Here is a 20,873-nt window from a genome sequence, read left to right on the forward strand (position 1 = left end):
CAGGGGGAGTGGGAGAGGGAGAAGCAGGCTTCCCGCAGAGCAGAGAGCCCGATGTAGGGCTCGATCCCAGGACCCTGGGATCATGACCTGAGCCAAAGGCAGGTGCTTAACGACTGAACCACCCAGGTGCCCCCTAGAACAGGCAAATTTAATCAGTGGTAGAAAAAAAAATGAGGATAATTGTTGCCCCTGGGAGGATGCAGGCAGGGATTGATGGGGAAGGTACATGCAGGAACCTTCCGGGGTGCTGGTAATGTTCTGTCCCTTGATAATGGGTGTACATTACGTACATACATTTGTCCCAACTCAACTAGTGTACACTTAAGATTTGCCCATTTTATTGGATGCGAGTTTATGTCAAAAGAAAAATTAAAACAAATATTGAGTCCTGGATAATGATATGCATACTAGGGTATTTGGGGCATGTGTATAGCTGTTTGCCATTGGAATTTGTCAAAAATATAAGATATTTTGATAGAAGGATAGCGTGTTGGGTGGATGGACAGCTATGTGGCAAGCACGTACTATAAAATGTTAGTGGTAGAAGCTAGGTGGTGCATGCACTGCCCGTAAATTTCTTTCAGCATTGCAATATGTTTGAAAATTTTCGTGATAAAAAAAATTAGAGAACCTACCAATAATTAAGCTCTCAATCTTAGTGTTTCAAGGTCCTACTGACATGGTTATCTCTTTGGTGCTTGAGGCAGATAATCTCCTCTTCCAGAGCAGAAACCCTGAAAGTGTAGTTCTCTGTTGGAATAGACATCACTTCATCCTTGAAAGAGATCTACAACTCCAACGGACGAACTGTGGGGGACTAGTGCTTTTATTGGCGTACTTTTGTTACACGAATGGAAATGTCTTGTTTCCATTTCTGGAAGAGTCCTTTTCAACTCTGCTCTCTGTCCTGTCTTCTGTGTAGGAATCTTCCTGCCATCCTGGACTGGGTGAAGACTCAGAAGCCCGGAGCCATGGGTGTCAACATCATCACATCTGACTTCGTGGACCTGGTGGACTTCGCCACGACTGTCATTGAATTGAATGACCTCCTCCAGGAGGACAGAGCTTTGGCTAAATGCTGATTTGGTTTTTATTTCAATGTTGACTTTGTTGATCCAGGCCAGAGTTCTGAAGGGTTTCCTGTTAGGACAGCCCCTGGGCAGTGATGGGGAAGGAGGAGGAGGGCAGTTTCCCCTCTTCATAGGGCCATTTGGATAAAATTACAGAGCTTTTAATTGCATTTTTCCCAAATGAGACTTCTAAAAAAACCTGAAGTCCAAGGGAAGAAGCATGTTTCATGTGATCAAAGTTAGGGTCTCCCCAGTGGCTCATGATGTGGAATGTAACGTGGAAAGGGGGTCTCCAGCTTCCTTCGAGTGTCTCCGAATTGGCCCGGTTTCCGGCTGTCTGCCAGGATGTTGTATGCGAGCCAGTGAGAAGACTGAACCAGAAACGCATTCTTAGGCAAAAGAATGGCTCATGGCAGGTGTGGAAGGCCCCGTGGGTGGCTCTAACATCAACCTGGGGCTTTGAGGGAGAAAAGGGCCAGGCACCACTTCTCTCTGGCATGTCGAATGTCACCACTTCTTCCCTGAAAGAGTAAGACTTCTTGATCACCAGACCATTCCAGCCACAAGCTGTTCTTGCATAGCTGCTGCTTGGGAACTGGGCACCTGCGTTCTTTGGATAAACCGTGCATATTGCCTGTGGTATCAGAAATGTGTTTCCCAGTTGTAAAACATTGATTCCTTTCCATTTCTATTGGCCCCTTCTTAAAACTGAAAGGAACAATGGTGGGGGATCTTTTCAGTGTGGGGCCCAACAGGAAATAGATATGCATGTTTGCTGCATGCCGCGCATGCCGCATTTCTTTGGTTTTAATCCTGTAAGCTTTTCCCAAAATGGCTGCCAGGTAACCTCCTGCATCATTTTGGCAAAGTCCTCTTTAGAATGGGATCTTCAAGCCAGATCTTGGAATTGCATTTCATTGCTGCCTGCTGAGGACCCAGGTCTGTGCTGTGTCGCGTAAGGTATAACGCTACCGGAAGGCACCTTATCGTGGCACTGGGGAGGCAGCCGCGGGATGCATGGGCAAGTGCAATGGATTTAAGGAGGAAGCTCCGAGTGGGTTTGGAGCTGTTCTGTAACTTCTTGAAAACCAGACTACCTCGGGAACATTCAGGATGACTTGCGTGTCATCATCAAGTGAATGAGACCCAGTGCTGGAACGTTTCCAGTTTGCATCTCGATTGTTCTACTTTCTGCAGGTTGTTTTGGGCCTGCTAATCACCCCTGCAGGAGGGCTGTGAAACTCAAGAGGGGATTTTGGGTTTTGTTTTGTTTTTTTAATTGGTAAGAGGTACTTATCTAGAAAGAGCCCTCTTGTGTTTTTATTTATTTATTTATCCATTTATTTATTTATAGATTAAGTATCTTCAGTGCGTCTTACCTCAAGAGCACTCACAAAGGCGCTTCCTGAACTTTTCTCACCCAGGCCCAACGCCGCCCTGATCTTCAACAGGCCGGTGCGTTTCAGGACTGTGAATGACCTCTGACTGGGCCAGGAATGTTCCCAGCTCCCCCAGGCCTGTCGGGACAGTGTGCATTGCGTGGGTGTGGTCCAGAGCTGAGAAGCCCCTGGCAGGCCACGCAGAGGGCAAGAGGATGCAATGGGTCATGAAGAACTCTCAGTTCTTGAGGGAGAATCTCTAGTAGAAGGTCAGAAAGGAAGGATCTGGAAAGAAAACGGGGCATGTGAGTGTGTACGCGCCGATGCCCCTCAGAACTGTCTGAGGATCCCTAAGGAAATGTCAGCCTCTGGATTCTTAAGGCAGATAAACATGGACTCCTGGACAGATGTGTGTGTGTGTGTGTGTGTGTGTGTGTGTGTGTGTGTGTGTGTGTGTGTGTGTGGATCATTAGGCCACCTCCCAGCGGCTCGCCATTCCTCCCCTGCCAGTGCTCAGGCTGTGCAGCGGTGGGCACCTGGGGTGAGCTGCCAAAAGCACACGCGCACGCCCAGCTCGTGCTCTTCCAGCCTCTCTGTAAAGTTGGTTCATCCCTGACCTTTAGCTCCCACGGCTGGAGGGGGATCACAAGACAAATGCCTCTGGGAAAATCTGGCTTAACTTTTCCTGTTCTTGCATTTGAAACCCCCCTCCAAGAGGTTTCTGGGATTGTGCTGTCCATTTTTTAGGGCCTTCTCTGGAAAAGAGTAAGAAAGGAAGTGCCCTCGCTTTCTCAGTTGTTCCTCAATTCTGCTATTAAACCCCAGTGACAAGCTCTGAAATCCCTGGCCTACCCTCAGGGTTTTGTGTCATTATTGTTTCATTTTGGTCTTATTTTTAACTCTTGGTCCATTGCTAGGGACTAGATCGGCTCCCCTCTTTTAACCCTTTGTTACTTGGCAAAGAGATCAGGAGGCAAGAGGAGAATTATTCCTGCTCTCTTTTATTTGAGCCTCATCTTTGTCCAGGTGCTCGGTGCTATGAGGCCCGGTGCATTGGCAGGTATCTACACAGGACGCCAGTGACACCCAAGGGCTGCTGACTGTTCCGTGAAATGTTTACTTGACTTTTTCCTTTAGTTTTAAAAGATATAATTGCACTTCACTTGGGTTGTAACATTTAAGTGCATCTCAGTGTTCGCCTGGTAAGAGAAAAGTCATCAAGCATGACCCAGAAGCACAGAAAACGGTCCCAAGGTCATGGGCACGGAGCCTTGCTCTATGTGGCAAGTGCAGGTGCTCACTCCTTCTTACTGCTCTGGGTTGCCAGCCTGGCTTGCCTTCTGAAATTCTGCACAGGCGTTCTGGGAGATGGGAGGAAGATTATTTGCAGTTCGCCCTTGATAAACACCCTTGAATTGGCAGAATCTCTGCTCCAAGAAAAAGTTGTTCAGCATATCGCAAAGGACGGATGCATTCTGCTCTTGGACCTAAGGCCAAGCAGGAGACTCTGTGATGGGACAGAGGGAGAATAAACTTTAGGTCTATGACTCATTCTCCAACTGCCAACAATAAAAATGGTTGACCCAACCGCATCATTTATTCTCACAGGATCAAACAAGGCTATCGTGCTTACTCAGAATTCACTTCAAGATCAACTAAAAAGCTACTTGACTGAGCCAAAGAGGCCTTTAGTTTCATAGGATTTGGGCCATAGTTCTTCTGAAATGTAGGCTGAGTTTTTCATGAATTCTCTGGACCATTCACCACATTTCCATGGCTTTGTGGCAAAGGGGACAATCACAGGTTTCTGTTAGATTAGAGCACTGTTTAAAGGCTTGAACTTGGAGCCTATTAGAGGTACCACTGTGGTTTCATGGGCCCACAAGATACTCTTAGGGTTGGAGAGAGAAGTCAAGATGGAACTGATGGAAGGGATGATAAATGATGGTGGATTAAATTTTAAATTAATGGCAGACCAGAGAGGATCATGCCAAAAACTATTACGTATATGCTGTATGAGACCGCTAATAATTAAGTTTAGTCATTTCCTCAGCACTGAGTCCAGACCCCTGAATTCTTGAGAAGAGTTAAGCCACAGTCCGAACCCAGGATTTTTATATAAACTCAAAGAAAACACAAGATCTGAGCCCAGGTCATGATCAATCTTAAGAGTCCTAGTTCTTCTTTCATGCCCTCACGTTCACATCACAAAGTGGATGTTTCTGGTCAAGAAGATGATATGGTGGAGCATTCTGGAATGAAATGCAGTTTCGTGGTGGGTCAGGATTTTGTTTCTGAATCCTGCCATAAGAAAGTGTCCTCCAAAGAGACATGATTACAACCTGGCAAGAAAGCTTAGTGCTAAGCTAATGGTGGAGAAGCAGAAGTTGTTACAACTGAAATGAAATGGTTTCTTTTCATGGAAGCACTAGGGCTACACAAAATCAGGCCATCTTACCGAATGAGTTCGTGCCCCGGGTGCAGTTTTTGTAATGTTCTCTGTTGGCCGACTGCAGTTTTTTACTGGGAGGTTCTGGGAAATGGAACAGGCTAACGAGTGGGGCACAACCATGAGACTTCTCTCTCGTGGCTTTGCAGCTAAGTGACCCTGTGCTACATCTGCCTTGGTTTCTTAATCTGGAATAAAGATGTTGTCTGCTACTTTAGTGATGTTCTGCACACCTTGGTGGACTAGCTTCCCAAAATATCAGGCTCCTGATGATTAAAGTAAATGCCTCATACTCAGGGGGGTACCCAGTTCCGGTAATTCTTCCTTGTGTGGCATGTGTGAAGAAATGCCATTTGGGTTCATTGCTCAAAAGTGTGGTGTGGGATGAGGGAACTGGCGCCTTTAGTAATCCACAGAACGAGATGCGTGTAGCTGCATGAAATCAGCCGATGCCCACTTGAGTTCCTGGGAGGTGGGCTTTCCCAAGTGCATGCTAAACAGTCATGTTACGCCACAAGGGAATGAATAGAAACTGATAACATCAAATGTCCTGACAGGAAGTTTGTTCTGTATGGCACAGAACGTGGTTGTCCCTCAAAATTCTACCACCTTTCCAGTCTTCCTTGGCCCTCTGCCTCAGATGGCTTCCTAGTATTTGCCATCATCACTTTGTCACTCACAAATGTTACCTTGGATACACAGGAGTGAACTGGTTGGGGGATAAGTGATTTAGCTGGAAATGGACCCTAATTCCAAGTGATCATGAACAGCTCTTTACTACCTACTACCCCAGGAGATGTATGACCGCCTTATCTTCTGGCTTCCCTGGCTTCCTACTAGAAATACTGACAATGGCCATTGATGTTGTTGAAATAGCAGTCTTAAAACACTATAAAAATATTCTAAGAGAACTCTTTCGATCCTGCAGTGGATATAGTGTTCTAGTCTTTTCTCCAATGAAACTTATTCTTAGGGTTTTTCAGACTCCTTTCTAAGCTACATAGTTTGGATACAATATTTTTCTTCTCTTCACTGGGAACTCAATTCCACAGTCTATTGAGATAACCTCATCAGTAGTCAAGAGGCATTTTCCATCTCATTCCTTCTGATCTCCACAGAAGACCACTTTCTTCTCTTGTCTCCTGGCCATCCTTTATCATCTGCCGATTACTATAAATAACAATGCTGGCAAAACTTACACAAAAAGGCACAACGTTTTCAATGATGCCCAAATGCACTCTTACCACCAAGGTTATTGCTCTGTACTGTCCCAAAGGCATAATTCTGCCCCCCCACCCCCCACCGCCACACACAGAATCTGATTGGAACCCAGAACTCGGGGCCAGTGCTTCATTCAAATAGCAGGAGCTTGCTCACAAGCTTGTAGCCCAATGAGAAGCATAGCACTTTGAAGTCAAACAGGCCTTCAGTCGCTTTGTATATTTGCAGTTTTATATTTGCTATTAGTTTATAGCACTAATAACACTGTGGTCATGAATCTATAGTATCAATATGATAAATATTAGAACATATTCTAGACACAGTGGTACCTTGCTGCTATTATACTTCCTAATTTATGCCCCAGTGTTAATAAGTATCACATACAGATTGTGTATGCATTGTTTGTACTGGATATATGCCAACTATAATCAGCACTTAGAAAATACAGAGATTATCATAGTGAAAATACGTCTTGGTCAATTCAGATGATATATTAATCTGATAAATACTCTATTAGATATTGTTTGTCCTCTAGGCTTGTTTTATATTACAATGCATGCTGTTTGCTAAGTTAAGTAAAAACATAATAATAATAAATTGTACCAATTTTAAGGTTAGAGTTAAAATTTTACATATATGCTGCTTGGTACTCTGAAATGTATTTTGTGGCTTAATTATCTTATTCACACACATTTCACTTGGCTTTTCCCCCCTAGGAAGTCATTATTCAAATATTTCTCTCCTTCTTATAAACTGGATCATACTGCTTAATTCAGCCTAAAACATTGTAAAGCCAGATTACCTCATTTTAACTGTGAAAAAAAATTTAATAGATATGACATGATGTCTGTTCTTGTATTTTATTTGAACTACCTAAATAGGCCTAAGCCCAATAATAAATATAAAACTTCAGCAGGCACTTTTCCTTGATTCTATGTGCATTTTATTATCGGCCCACTTCTAATTTTTTTAAAGGCTATAGGCTCAGCGTCAATAAGATGACTTATCATACGATATTGGGTGAGGAATCCATGGGAATTGGCTGACCATGCCCGCAGTCCCCAAGATGAGCATGAAATGTGCGCACAGCCTTGTCACCCATGCCTTTCTGAGCTTCACCCCCCAACACTTCAGCTGTTTCTCGTAGGCTTGGGCCAGGTCCTCCTGGCCTCCATATTCTCACCCAACCACCATCTCCAGCCCATGTTACTCTGAGCGACTGCCAAATGCCCGGAGATAGAACAAGGCAGAGATTATGTGTTTGTCCGCACACAGAGTCAATAATGAGAGGGTGTCCAGGCCCTGTTGGCAACAAAGATTCCAATATTTTCCTCATTCTTAATTCTTTTTAGTAGAATAGCAGAGCCCACTTAATTTCAGTGAATTTCTCTTTTTGCCTTCTGCTTTACAAAAATAATGGGTTGAGGTGAAAGTCCTGTGTATGAATTTAGTAGAGATGAAATTAATTCCATGTTATTCATTTCATATAGTTGAATGTTACAACAGCTAATTAGGGATAATCACATGTAGCAATTGAAGAACAAGGTAAAAGTCAGATTTTTCACCTGTATTTTAGTTAGTGTCTAGTAAATCTACCATACTATCCTCTGGTTGGCTTTCATATGCACCATGTTCAGTTATTCCCATTTGGTTTTAATAAAAAATTACATGATGAAGATAAGGCTGGGTCTAAACATAAGCAAAGAGGGTTTAAAACCTGCATGGGGTAATTGCAAAGACTCCACTGGCCTGCCTCAATTTCTGAACATACACTTGGGTTGAGACATTGCTCTATGAGAATGGAGCTGGTACACCGTGTACAAATGAAGATTTCATTTTGTAGCTGGGTTCTGAACATTCTATTTAGCACAGAAACTATGGCAACAGGCATTTCAGAGATGCACAGCCCTGTGTTTCTATCCCAACTCTAGCACGTCCTGGCTACGTAACTTTAGGCAAACTAACATCTCTAAATATATAGGATATAGGACTAATCATACCTCCTCTGATGGGTTGTTGAGAAGTCCACATAAGAAACTATACAGAAAGCATTTTAGCCCAGAGCTTGGCACCCAGGAAATTCTCAAGAGTAGTTTTATTAGTCTTAGTTTGGGGGTGGAGACTTTACACCCACCCCCTCCCAGTGGGGTTCATGCCCCTGGTGGTATGCCAGATGATGTGAGGTGGAAGGTGGTCACAGCCTTGAATAGCATTCGTGTCATTAATCACTTAATCATTCTGATTAGTAGAGAGGACAGTCTCAGCTTAGTGATGAAACCCCTCTAACCCTTGTTTACCTAGCTTAAATTTTTAAAAAGGCAATAGCCTCCATCTAACATTTAATATCATTTTGTTTGCATTGTATTTATTTTATGGTTACCTTCTCTTTATGGCAAGTGATACTGGGTTTTTCAACAGTGATATAAAATTTCCTTTCAAAGTAAATTAAAAAAAAAATCCACTGTGAAGCTATGGGAATGACCTTTGTTTACGATCCTTTCCAAGTTGAAAAAAAAAACTGCCGCACACTTGAGTCAGCCGCACACTTTGGTTAAGAACTGGGTTTGGCTGTGTTCTTTCCAAACATCCTTAACTAAATAAATAAGTATATAAACAAACTGCTATTTGAGATAGAAAATCCCCTCTTTTTTCGCAAGGATACTCTCCATGTCTCCTGTAGAAGTCTGTGCCCCGACCACCCTCTTTCCCAGCCGTCCTGTGCAGCAGTTTAAATGGGCAGGAGAGAGGTGCCCAGTCACCCAGTCCCACTGACGGCCACGCCTGGGGTTTCACACAATGCAGAGAGCAAACCCTGCTTCTTTGACTTGGGAAGTGAGTCCTCTTCTGTGAATCCCTGAGGTTAGGATGCCTGGATGCTCCAGATTTTTGTTGTGTGTGTGTGTGTGTGTGTGTTTTTTTTTTCCTTCCCCCAAAGGAATTCTTCTTGATCAGCAGTATGTTTCTTTGTTTATCCCTCTGCAGATCTGCTCACTGGGACTGAAGGAGTGTTATTATTTTTGAGACTTGAAACCTTTCATTCTCAGAGAGGGTAGAAGGTTGTAAGGGAGGGACAGTGGCCAAAGCCCATGTGCCTCAAACCTCACCCAGAATGGCCTGGGCAAGTGCCAGTTAAACAAAAGTGCTAGTCAGACTGGGCTGTTTGCACAGCTGGGCAGCGTTTTTGGAGAGCATGGGTGGGGAAGGGGGACACAGGGGTGTCAGCCTCCATCCAGTAGCATCATGCAACTGGGAGAAGCCTGAGGCAAGCAGATGCCTTCAATCTAAGGGGCCTGGTGTCTAAAGAATGGGACTTATCCTGTGGAGAAAGGCCCTGAGAAGCAGAGCTCTCATTGCAAAAGGGGTCACTGAAAGCTATTCTTTGTTTAACCTGAGAACTTCTCTGCCTTGTGGCCTGAAGACTTTCCTGCCTCCATCCTTAATGGGCATTTGCTCAACCTGGGCCCAGCAGTCTCATTTCTAGGCCTCCATGAAGTATCAGTGGACCTGGAGGAAGACATTAGATCGCCTTTTGCAAAAGCTTCCCCCCTCCCCAACAACCTTGCGGGTCTAGAACTAACTTGCCACACATCAGAGGGGTCAGTGGACTAACTCAGTGGGACCAGAATGCCCTGACATCACACAAAAAATTTTGGAAGTATGTGCACTTCTTTCTAGTAGAGGACCCGTAGCTCTCCTCAGATTCTCAGAGGAAACTATGATCCTAAGAAATTTACATACCACTGTCTTTCAGTACCCGTGAGAATGAATGATCATTTAAAGGTTGTTAAGCAAGCAACGATGGCTGACATAGGCCTTGGTCTTTCCTATTTAAAAAAAATGAACTAAACTAAGAATCATATGAATTTGTTGATTATGGATGCTGTCTTTCAAGAGGTAAAGTTGGATAAAAGAAGATAAAAAGGAACAGATTAAGCAAGTCCAAAGGCCCCTAAGGGATAGTTAGGTGGGCTTTAGCATGAGAGGGCAGTGGGAGATGGGAGAAACCAGACACACTGGCAGACATGGAGGGGTGGCTGGGTGCCCTGCACAAGTCTGAACACCACATTTCAGAGGGAGGTGGACAAATTGGAGCCTTTCAAGAGAAAGACAGCTAGGAGGGTGAAGGGTCTAGAAGTAATGTCACCTGAGAAACTAGGGATGTTGAGTTTAGAAAAGACCGAGAAAAGGGTGATGGGGATATCTTCAAGTATTTTCAAATTGTTAGACGACTGAGATATTAGAATCTTATAAATTTAGATGTGGAAGGACCAAAGAGCTTTTGTCCAGGTGCTAATGTTACAGGAAAGAAAACTGAAAGCCAGAGAGAAAAGACTGGCCCAAGGCAGAGCTGGGACTAGAGCCTGGTTTCTGAGTCTCCACCCAGCGTCCTTCCCCAACATTTGCAACTGCCTCCTAGAGTGCCTGATATGCAGAGAAGAACTAGGACCCATGAGCTGCCATTTCAAGAAGGTAGAGCTTGGCTCAGTAAAAAACATTCCTACCGGAGATCATGAGCTCATCATCAGGCAGAGTATTTCTGAGAGAGTGTGCATTAGTGCATTAGTTTCCTATAGCTGCTATAATGAGTCACCACAAGCTTAGTGGCTTACAACAGCACACATTTGTTACCTTTTAAGTCTAGAGTCAGAGGTCTAAAATGGGCCAGCCCAGGGCAGCATTCCTTCTGGAGGTTCTAGAGGAAAATTCATTTCCTTGCCCTTTCAGCTTCTAGAAGCTATTCCTTGGCCAGTGGCCCCTTCCTGCATCTTCAAAGTCGGCAGCATCTTTAATCTCTCTCTGACTCCACTTCTGTCTCCATGTCTCCTTTGATTCTAGCATCTTACAAGGACCCCTATGATATACTGGGCCCACCTGGATATTCCAGGATAATCTCCCATCTCAAAATTCATAACTTGATCCCATCTACGAAATCCCCCTTACCATGTAAGGTGACACATCCACAGGTTCTAAGGATTTGGACATGGACATCTTTGGGTGCTCTTCAGCCTACCACGGAGTACTACAGAAAGTGCATTGACATTGGTACAGTTTTAGAACAGTGAGTTCAAATCCTGATTGAAGCACCTACTCATTGCATGACTATTACCCCTTTGAGCTTCTCTTCCCTCACCGATAAAATAAGTAGGAAATTTCAAGGTTACTATGAGGATTTATGCATATACATCTATATGTCTGTGTCTATAGATGTATATAGAGATATATAAACGCCTGGTATATAGTGCACATTCAGTAAGAGGCAGCCAGATTTGTTCAAGAAATTTCCAGATGATTTCTCACCAGACAGGAATTCAATAGAAGAAATTCTATTACATGAGAGATTGGCTAAAGTGACCTCCAAATTCCCTTCTGGGATTGCTACAAGAAAAAGAAGTGAAATAAAAAGATTTTCCTCCCATATATACTAGTCTGCTTCACGGATCTGGTTGCAAGGTCACTGCTTTTCTGGATAGTCAATAGCTAACAGATCTGCTTTCTGCCCCCGCGGTGCTATCAGGCTTGAACAGGACTGAGAGCCTGGTCTGGTCTACAGTGATTGGCCAGACCAGGCAGCTGAGACCAGCGCAGGCTCCCTCCTTCATATCTGTCAACATACCTGACTGCGAGCAAGTCACAGCCCGTGACCGCTGTCTGCAGGGGCCAGGGAAAGCAAGAAAGCAAATGGAGGGGAACACCTTGATTTGGTGCTTGAGGAAAAGTGAAAGCCTGTGTTGATGCTTCTTACCACCGTCCCAAACTCTTCAGCAAGGATTGGAACAGTCGTGGGCCACCACTGCTGAGTCAAGAAGGAATTCGAGAGAAGAATCCAGATTCTAAAGCAGCAATCAAGGTAGGCAATCTGTCTGGTCATGGGCCTTTCTCTCAAGATCACAATACATTAAGCACTCTACCCAGCCTTGTAGCCAGGGTGTCTCTGATGACGGCCTACGGAAGGAGATGTATGTTAGTTGTGGGCGCGTGTCGAGAGAATTCAATCATTTGTCCACCAACATATTCTGCAAAATGGGCTGTTATTTTTTTTCCGTTCTTGCTCCCCTTTGAAAATCGTCATTGTTCCTCTACATATTTCAAAGGTTTAGAAAGTTTTCTATCTTTCATTATAAAAATCGTATGTGTGATTTCTTGAAGTTCTTCCATTAGTCCTGGCTCTTCAAACATAACTTTGTTCCAGAATTTTGTTTGCATGAATTCTTGATACTTCCAAGATATAGCATGACAGTTGGCATTATAATTCTGAGGAACACACTGTCCAGAAAACTGTCAAATTCAAAATGATAGGCTCTCCTAGGAAGCCATGTGCATTTTTCTGCTCTGGAACCTAAGGAGTTAAAGGTCTTGAAATTGCTGGAGCAGAATCAAGCCTATTTACCTAAGCTTATCACCCAGGGCAGCCAGGTCAATCATTTACTGATGAAAGGCTGTTTCCCAACTTTGACAGAAGACCACTAGAGCCCATGCCTGACTGTCTCTATAGAACGGACACAAGGCGATGTGGAAGGCACTGATCTCTGTGGCAAGAGCCCGTATTCTCTTCTGACCAGACACATTTTTCTCCTACCCAGAGTTGTAAATGCCACAGGGTCCTTCCCTAGCTCAACAACAAATAAACATGAACAAGACTCAGGCACAAACTAAATACCTGATGTCACCTCCCGCATGAGAGCTTGGGGCTTTGAAGAAGCTTCCCCTACTTCTGGAGGTCTATAGGGAAGAAAAAAACTCGAGAACAAGTTATTAAGTGATTCTCTAGGGGGAGTAAGATTATTAAGTAATCACCAAAAAACATGGACTTTTTCCCCTTCAAGTCTACACATTCCAGAAATATGTCCTTTTTAATAAACATGGTCCACTCTGCTTTAGGTCTGAATCCAACTCTTCCAGAAAGGTTGTCATACTGTCATCCTATATACTTGTCAGGTCTATGCAATGGCTTGGAGCTCTTATCATTGTTAGAAGCCCTGGTGATAGAGAAGCCCTATTTTTCTGAACTCCCTTTAGGGAAGGGATTGGGCCATTTATTCAACAAGGTAATGTTGGCACTATTTTGTCAATCATTTATGGAATTGAAGTGTATCCCCTTTAGTGTGGTTTGTGGCCAGAATTTTTATGTGGCTCAGGCAGTTAACTCGATGCAGGAATGGAGGCCATTGAGGAGGGTAGCACAGACACAAATCCCATGTGTGATTTTGGGTGAGTCTGTGGCTAACTCCCAGGAATGTGGGGAAGAATTACAGAAACTGATACATTTCTGAGAAGATATTAACTCTGTAAAATGTTAAGTGTGCGTCTGGCTGGTTTCCAGAGAATGTTCATAGATAATGCATGTGAAGGGGGAGGCTTAGAGGGGGGTGGGGAGTGTGTCAGAACATTCCAATGCATCGGCCAGATTTACCCACAATACCTTAGGCAGCCTTAGGAACAGATAGGTCTTATCTATCCTTTCTGCATAGCATCCGGCTTAAGCCAAAACCCTGGTGGCCCTTGAGAGTATATCCAGCTTTTCTTCCCATTTCAGGCATATTGGATATTAGGTGGGGGGAAGTTACTCTTGAGATTGACTAAACGAGATAATATTATTCCTTTTACAAGTTAGGAAGTTAGAACCCAGAAGTTAATTAATTTGCCCGAGTTTACTCAGAGGCTGGGCCCGGATTCTACCAAATTCTGCCTCATTTCCAATCCAGTGTTTTTCCCAAGTGGTCATGGAGTTAAGCACAAGTGGGAACATAAATTGTGGTGTGTGTGGGCGTTGGGGGGGGTCACTGACGAAAGCAAGGCTGACTACTGGAGTCAGCGGTTCTCCACCTGCCCTTTGATGTGCCATGCCCGAGGCCAGCTGGGTACCACTATAACCAGAACACCAGCGCTGATGAGACAGGACCTTCTTGGAGGGGAAGGAAGGGGGAGGAACAGGCGGAGAGCAAGCGAACTCTTCCCAGTCCTAGTAGTGACGGTGCCTGGAGTCTTCCCAGTCCTGGATATTTCTTAAGTAAACCCAGGGAATTTTCAGGCTAGATCTCCACCCCTTTCTATTCCAGAGAATCAAATTCATGAGCCCCAACTTAATAAGTACGACATTTGAACTATGACACCATTCCAATCCTTCTCCAGGAACTAAGAAAATTAATTACAATTTCACTTCACCGCAGCTCATATCCACTCATCTAAATCCCGGGGATTTGGGCAGAAAGAGCCTTAAAGCAGGAGGAACCTTCAGCAATCTATCATATCAAGGCTCCTGGTAACTGCAACCCAAAGAGACCCATGTGAGCCTGGAATCCAAATGGCTTGTTGGTGTCATTCAAGCAGTAAATGCATAAGGTCTTCCTTTCCTACCAACCTCCATTTCACTTTTGTTCGGATACACCCTAAAAATTCCATTAGCTGTCTGGCAGAAATTCCAAAGCAGCCACAATGCCTGAGCATTTACAAGATCAAGATAAAGAAATGCCACCGTGAGATGTGGTTGGCTAAACATCTTTGAACAGAGAATTTCTTCTTTATACTGACCCACCTCATACATACCTCAGTGTGTGATAGCAAAGGCATTACAAATAGGGATCGCGTTGCCAAGTCCACTGAATAGGTGCCATGTTCTGAGACAGCTGACCCCGCATGAACTGTACTCACATGCTATCATTTTTGTGACCTAAAACATTAGGATAAAGAGAAAAATTTGGAGCTGAAATACATGGACTCATAACAATTCACCTTTATCCAGTGCCTCTGACAACCAGGAAATGAACTACTGCCTTTTTTATCTACATTTTTAAAAAATTTAATCCTTATAATAAACTTACACAATTTGCTCAATTCACACATATTGGATAGCTGGTAAGGTGAAGTGAAATTTAAACTGGGGTCTGTCTGGCCAAAGCCCATGTTCTTTAGCACTCTGTTTTGGGAAAAATACCCAACGGTATCTATGTTATTTGTATTCCAAGTGTAAAAGAGTATGGAGTCCTTTCTAAATTATTAGCTTGGATCCTCAGAATATATATTTATGACTCCCTCCCCCAGGTTTTCTTGATCCTATGCAGGCATAAAACCCAGTATCAGAGTAGTTTTCCTCTCCTCCAGGAAAGTAACAAGAAAACACACACACACACACACACACACACACACACACACACACACACCACACCCCTCACCCTCAGGTCAGCATTTTGATCCCTTTCTGAAATTGCAAAAGAAAATCGTCCTCTTCTTCTGGTCAACAAACATTGTTTTGTTGAGTTATTTGATTTTAATGTAACAGAGAGACAAATTTTTCATTTATTGTACCAGGACCTTTTATTTCCACAGTCCAATCTCTCTCTCTGAGCAAGGGAAATACGTCAAAACTCCCCATATGGTTTTCTTTCATCTTCCTCACAGCCCCGTAAGGGTGGTGTCATGTTCAGACACATCCTTTCACATAAGGAACCCGACACTCAATAAAGGCGAGTGCCCTTCTCAATGTCACTCAGCTCACAAGTCCCATAGGTCTCGCGACTCCAAATTCTTTGCTCTTTTTTCCTAATACACAAGCAGTTTTCTGGATTCTTCGGGCTCACAGATGGTGGGAATGGGACAATAAAAGCCATTTTCAGAAATTAAAAATGCCAACTGACTAGAAAGCCTGTTCTCGGGCTACAGAGACCAACTCAAATGTTGATTGCTTTGCTTTTGGCTGAGATTCTATCAGGTCAGTGTGGTAATGTTGTTACTCTAATTAGATTTTCACTGAGTAGTGGAAATGAAGATACTAATGGATACTTAATAAAATCTGCCCTAAAGGCAAAAGCCAGTTCAACCCATGTGCCCATAAGCAAAGTTAAGAGATCAAAGGAATTCTTGCTATGCAAAAGGTCAGAAACCACTGGTTGCAGGCCTATGGGATGGTATATACCATATGTAAGTAGGGGGTCTCTTGATATAGACCTGTTCCTGTCTTGGTTAACTCTCTGACCAGATGGTGTCTTGTGGTCAAGCAAGAAAACCTAAGGAACTCTTCCTACAGATTGGGTATCTGTCATGAGTGGTGTCCCAATACTTCTAGAAGCCAGCTAAAGTTACAACAGGCATTCTTGTGCCCTATGAATTTCATTTCAGTCCTAAGATGTTCTGAGGAGGCAGGGAGCCCTTCATCAGTTGTGCATCTGTGGGGACCAAATGTTTTTATTCCTAATGCTTCACTAGGAACTTCTCTTGGCTGGCCAGCTAAGTCTCCATCCCATGTGACAGTCTTGTTATATGCGTCCTTGCTTTGGGGTTAATGTGTATTTTCATTGCATTTTTTGGCCCCATCTCCGTGCCCTCAGAGGCTCTAAGGGTCTTGGTGCAGGAGGACCCATCCACTTTGGGCAGTGAGCGAAGAGAATGAAACTTCTGCCTTGCCCCACACCAACTTGTTCCCCTCCTCTCGACAGTTCCAAGGTCAAGTTTCCCTTGGGAGCAGTTAGGGAACTGAAGGTCACAAAGAGCTGGCAATGCACCGTGCCTTGGAGGGTTTCCCAGAAAGCAAAATGAAAATGAGATTGTTTTCACATAAGACTTCTGTATTTGGAGGACAGGATTCAAACCGTTTGAATCTGCAGTTTCACTGTGCACTTAGGTAACCCCCACGAAGTTTAGTTGTTTTTCTTTTCCTAAAGCCAAAACAATATCAAAAATACTTCCTGCAGAGAACTCTAACTAGGCAGAATTTTTTTTTGTCATCGCTGAGCTGATATTTTCGAGGATTCATATCTTAAGATAAGCCTTATATGATGTGTTTAGCTGGGGCTCTTGTGTCTTTCTGTGTAGTGATGGCTGGCCATGGGCCTGCCTTGTTGTAATCTCATTAGATGTCACAGTGCACCCAGCTGAAAACTTGTGGTTAGTAAGTGAGCAGGTTGCAAAAAAAGAAAACCCAGAGGCCAAGCAAAGATGTTGCAGTGAAGGAGCAGATGGTAGGTTCTCTATGACCTGAAGAAAACCAGTACCTCCATCCTCAAAAAATATACCTTCAAGTTCAAATATATGTATTCCACAAAACTGAGCTTTATTTCCTGAGTAGGAATCCTGAATATAGGCAAGAACCAATGGCTAAACCTCCCAATATCTGACTGTTCTCTACCAAAATTCATTTCGTCTGGTTTCTCTTTGCAAGATGGAAAAGCCCTTGGCAAGAGGTATTATTATAGAATATAGTTGTGTTGGTAACTTAGAGTCCCACCAATAAAACATAAAACATAGCCCGACAGAGGCACCCTGGTCCTGACTCCACCATTATCTTGCTCTGTGGGTTGGTGCCAACTTTTAAACTTCTTGGTGGTGACTCAGTTTTGATTCTTTACTCTCTGCATCTTCACTGTGAATAACCACAAACATTCATTGATGGGGTCATCCTCAGTTCTGCTGTTGTCACTTATTTTTTCCGAGAAACATGTTAGACACAGTTTTTCAAAGAAGATTAAATAATCTTGAAGGTTTTTAATTTATCTAGTGAGCCAAACCACAGCTTCCTTAGAGTCCCTTGTTTGGGTCTGTGTCTGTGTATGTGTGCGCACATACTTTTAATTATTTGTACAATACTCTGGGGGCGCCTGGGTGACTCAGTCGGTTAAGCATCCGACGCTTGATTCCAGCTCAAGTCATGATCTCAGGGTCCTGAGATTGAGCCCTGCGTTGGGCTCCGTGCTGGACGTGGAGCCTTCTTAAGGTTCTCTCTCTCCCTCTCCCTCTGACCTTCCCCTTGCTCCTGCCTTTGCACAAGTGCACGCACGCGTGTTTTCTCACTCTAAAAAAAAAACAACAATATTTTGTACAGTACTCTGAAGATTATAAGTTCTCAATAAATATTCACTGATGATAATAAATTAGTAGTTGACTGTAAATTTAGTAGAGAAAGTGATAAAAAAAAAAAGACTTTGTCATTGCCAGGGATGACTAAAGAAAAGAAGGAGAAGTATTAACCTGTGGTGTGGTGGGCATGGTGCTTTGAAAATTACTTACTCTCTGGCGGTCCAGTAACAGAATGGCCCAACAGAGTGAAGACTGGTTTGGTCCAATTGTGCTATTGCTGCATGCTGGCTATGCAACACGGAGCAAATCACTTCAGCTCTCTTGGTCTCAATTGCTTTTTTAAACAATGGAGGCGAGGGGATGGGTGTGTATGATATTTTTATGGTCTCCTCTAGTTTTAATATTCTGTCTTTTATGAAAAACTAGAGAAGATCAACAGTTCTTTTAAAAAGAAAATACACAAATGGTTGTTATCTCTCTTGAGCCACTTTCGCTATCTCTTAGGTAAATGAACTGTGGGAATAAGAAACTACTAAAAAGATCTCAAGAATGAAAGTCCGAGGCTGTTATAAGATTGGAGAAGGTGGGCATCGATCTTTTCTAGAGAAGGAGCCCACGCCGCTGGAAAATGGAAGCAACCGCTTCTGAGTTCTGTCCAGCGCCAACCGTGGCAGTGACACTCAGCTTTGCCACCCCTGTGTATCACTAATGGGAGCTCCAGCAAGCTGGCAGTCAGGACTATTATCCTCCCTTTATAAATAAACAAAAGCCCTTAAAGGTGACGTGACTTGCCCAAGGTTATAGAAACCTGGCAGTGTGTCAGATGGAACTGTATGTGTTGGTGACATTATAAGCAAAAGGCGGAAGAGTGAGGGACAGATCTGCACCTCCTCTTAAGTTCACAAAACAATGGTCAAGGGCTCTGGAAGAGCTGCAAGTTTGCTTTGGATCCTGAGACCATTCGTGTCCTCCTGCCCCTCCCTGAGCTGCCTCCCAGCTACCCTGACCAGGGTTACTCACCTAGGTGGTTGCTCACTGGGTGCTGGTGCTCATGTCCCTTCTTGTAAGCTTCATGAAAGGCTATTTGTAATGAAGAGAAGGCACAACAAGGAAGAAGAACGATGCATCAAAGATCTTCCCTGAGGGCTTGAATTCAAAAGACAGTTTTCTTGGGAGAGACTCTGGTTTCCCTTTTATATTCTGCAGAAATGAATGGTCATCAGGATGACTGACAGAATTATGATGTTCCATTCCAACGTGGATAATTTTTATTTTTCACCTCTGGGGTTATTTCACTCCTCTCTGCTCTACTTCTCCCACAAAAAAGGAAAGTATAATGCTTGCTCACTGTGACAATGAGAAAGCAGCCCAGGGCAGTGCCATTCAAAGGAAACTGCTAATCCCACCAAGCACCCAAGGCAGGACTGGAAGTGCTAGTAAGAAAGTGTGTATCATCACGGCCCACGCGGGTCTACTTATCACTTCGGACCCATGCCCAGGGAGCTCTGAGGCCCTGCAGAACCATATTCACAAGTCATGGCTAGGAACTTCTGGCCCCACAAGAAAAGCATTGAAAGAAATGAAGCAACAATGGTCTCATGTCTTGGCAGCATTCACAGGTTGCATCACTTTGCTATCCATTTTTTTTTTTTTTTTGGTCCCTTTTTAAAGATGAGAGAGGGAAAGACAATATTAGTTACTATCACCCAGGGATCTCTGGTAATTTTTGGAGTGATGGGGAACATCATGAATTCCATAAGAATAGACTGATTTCCTGGCAGGTTCCTCAAGTGACTTTTCACATTTCTCCATTTGTATGTCACTGAGTTTTCATACTTCTCCGTTTTAACTCTATTTCCAATATCTAATTGGCTTCTTCTCAGGTAGTCTCTTGGGGAAAGGGATGGGTAACACAGTAATGCATAGTTGATACTGTCCACAGTCAGTCCAAATCATACTGGCTAGGCTCACTTTTCAGAAGCCACAAAGCAAGCAACCAACCACCAAAATTCACCATTGGGTTGCCCACCAAATACGTACAGTTAAGGCAGGTTAGGAAGAAAATAAGCTTATGATTCAACAGTATACCAACCCTTAATGAGGGCAGAGAACCAAAATGGCCCATGATTCCAAGAAACATTATCAATGTCAAATGTAGCTCAAAAACAGACCTCAGTGTACTCCCATGGTACAATCTCATACATTCTCTAATGCTGATAACCAAGTGACCAAGCACCAGTTAGTCCTGTCACAGCTCCTTCTATAGAGTCCGTGAACACACTGTCACTTCTTGAACTGAACTGAATTCCCAATATTGGACTGGATTCTCCAGCCCTGTCAGTCTTCTAGTAGGAGAAAAAGTGTTTCAGGAGCAATATAAAGCCCTGTTTTCCTACTTTCCAAAAGCCATTTGGCCATTCATACATCTACCCTTATTCCTCACTCAGCACACAGTGAAGGGAGTCAGAGTCCATAAGTATTCTATCTGTGCCCATCACTCTGCCAGACAGTGAAGGCAAGGAGGGGCTTATCCAATAGAGACTTTCCAGAAAATGAAGAGACTCTTCCTAATAATCCCATATTTTTACTGCCCACTAGTCTGAAAGGCAAAGAGGCAGCATTTTCAACAGAGGAGATGAGATTTTCATGCTATAAATCTTCAGGCATTTGGGGGCACCAAGTGTTTTTTTTTTTAAGATTTTATTTATTCATTTGAGACAGAGAGAGAGAGAGAGAAAGAGAATGAGCAGGGGAGAGACAGAGGGAGAAGCAGTTTCCCCGCTGAGCCAGGAACCCGATGTGGGGCTCGATCCCAGGACCCTGGGATCATGACCTGAGCTGAAGGCAGACGCTTAACCATCTGAGCCACCCAGGCGCCCCGGCACCAAGTGTTTTGATGTAATTGCAGTAAACCTAAAATAATTTGCAAGTTGTGTGTGTGTGTGCAATGCATGGAAAGAATTTTAA

The 20,873-nt window shown here is 43.7% G+C and overlaps 1 protein-coding gene and 1 long non-coding RNA gene across 2 annotated transcripts in view; one reads left to right on the forward strand and one right to left on the reverse strand.

Moving 5' to 3' along the window:
- Positions 1 to 1,533, forward strand: part of PLCXD2 (phosphatidylinositol specific phospholipase C X domain containing 2) — a 43,406-nt gene extending 41,873 nt beyond the window's left edge. The window contains exon 4 of the mRNA XM_028110484.2: positions 923 to 1,533. Coding sequence (XP_027966285.1) covers positions 923 to 1,082 — 160 coding nt within the window. The 3' untranslated portion in view covers positions 1,083 to 1,533. The remainder of the gene's footprint in view (positions 1 to 922) is intronic.
- The window catches only part of LOC114214698 (uncharacterized), a 32,449-nt gene extending 13,231 nt beyond the window's left edge, over positions 1 to 19,218 (reverse strand). Inside the window, exons 1-2 of the long non-coding RNA XR_003610474.2 lie at positions 18,927 to 19,218; positions 14,664 to 14,787 (exon numbers count right to left, since the gene is read on the reverse strand). This is a non-coding gene — a long non-coding RNA (uncharacterized LOC114214698). The remainder of the gene's footprint in view (positions 1 to 14,663; positions 14,788 to 18,926) is intronic.
- Positions 19,219 to 20,873: the final 1,655 nt, after the last annotated feature.

This window comes from Eumetopias jubatus, unplaced genomic scaffold (assembly GCF_037043125.1).
Source record: "Eumetopias jubatus isolate StellerSeaLion01/CBP00866 unplaced genomic scaffold, mEumJub1_p1.0 scaffold_1, whole genome shotgun sequence".
NCBI classification, from domain to species: domain Eukaryota; kingdom Metazoa; phylum Chordata; class Mammalia; order Carnivora; family Otariidae; genus Eumetopias; species Eumetopias jubatus.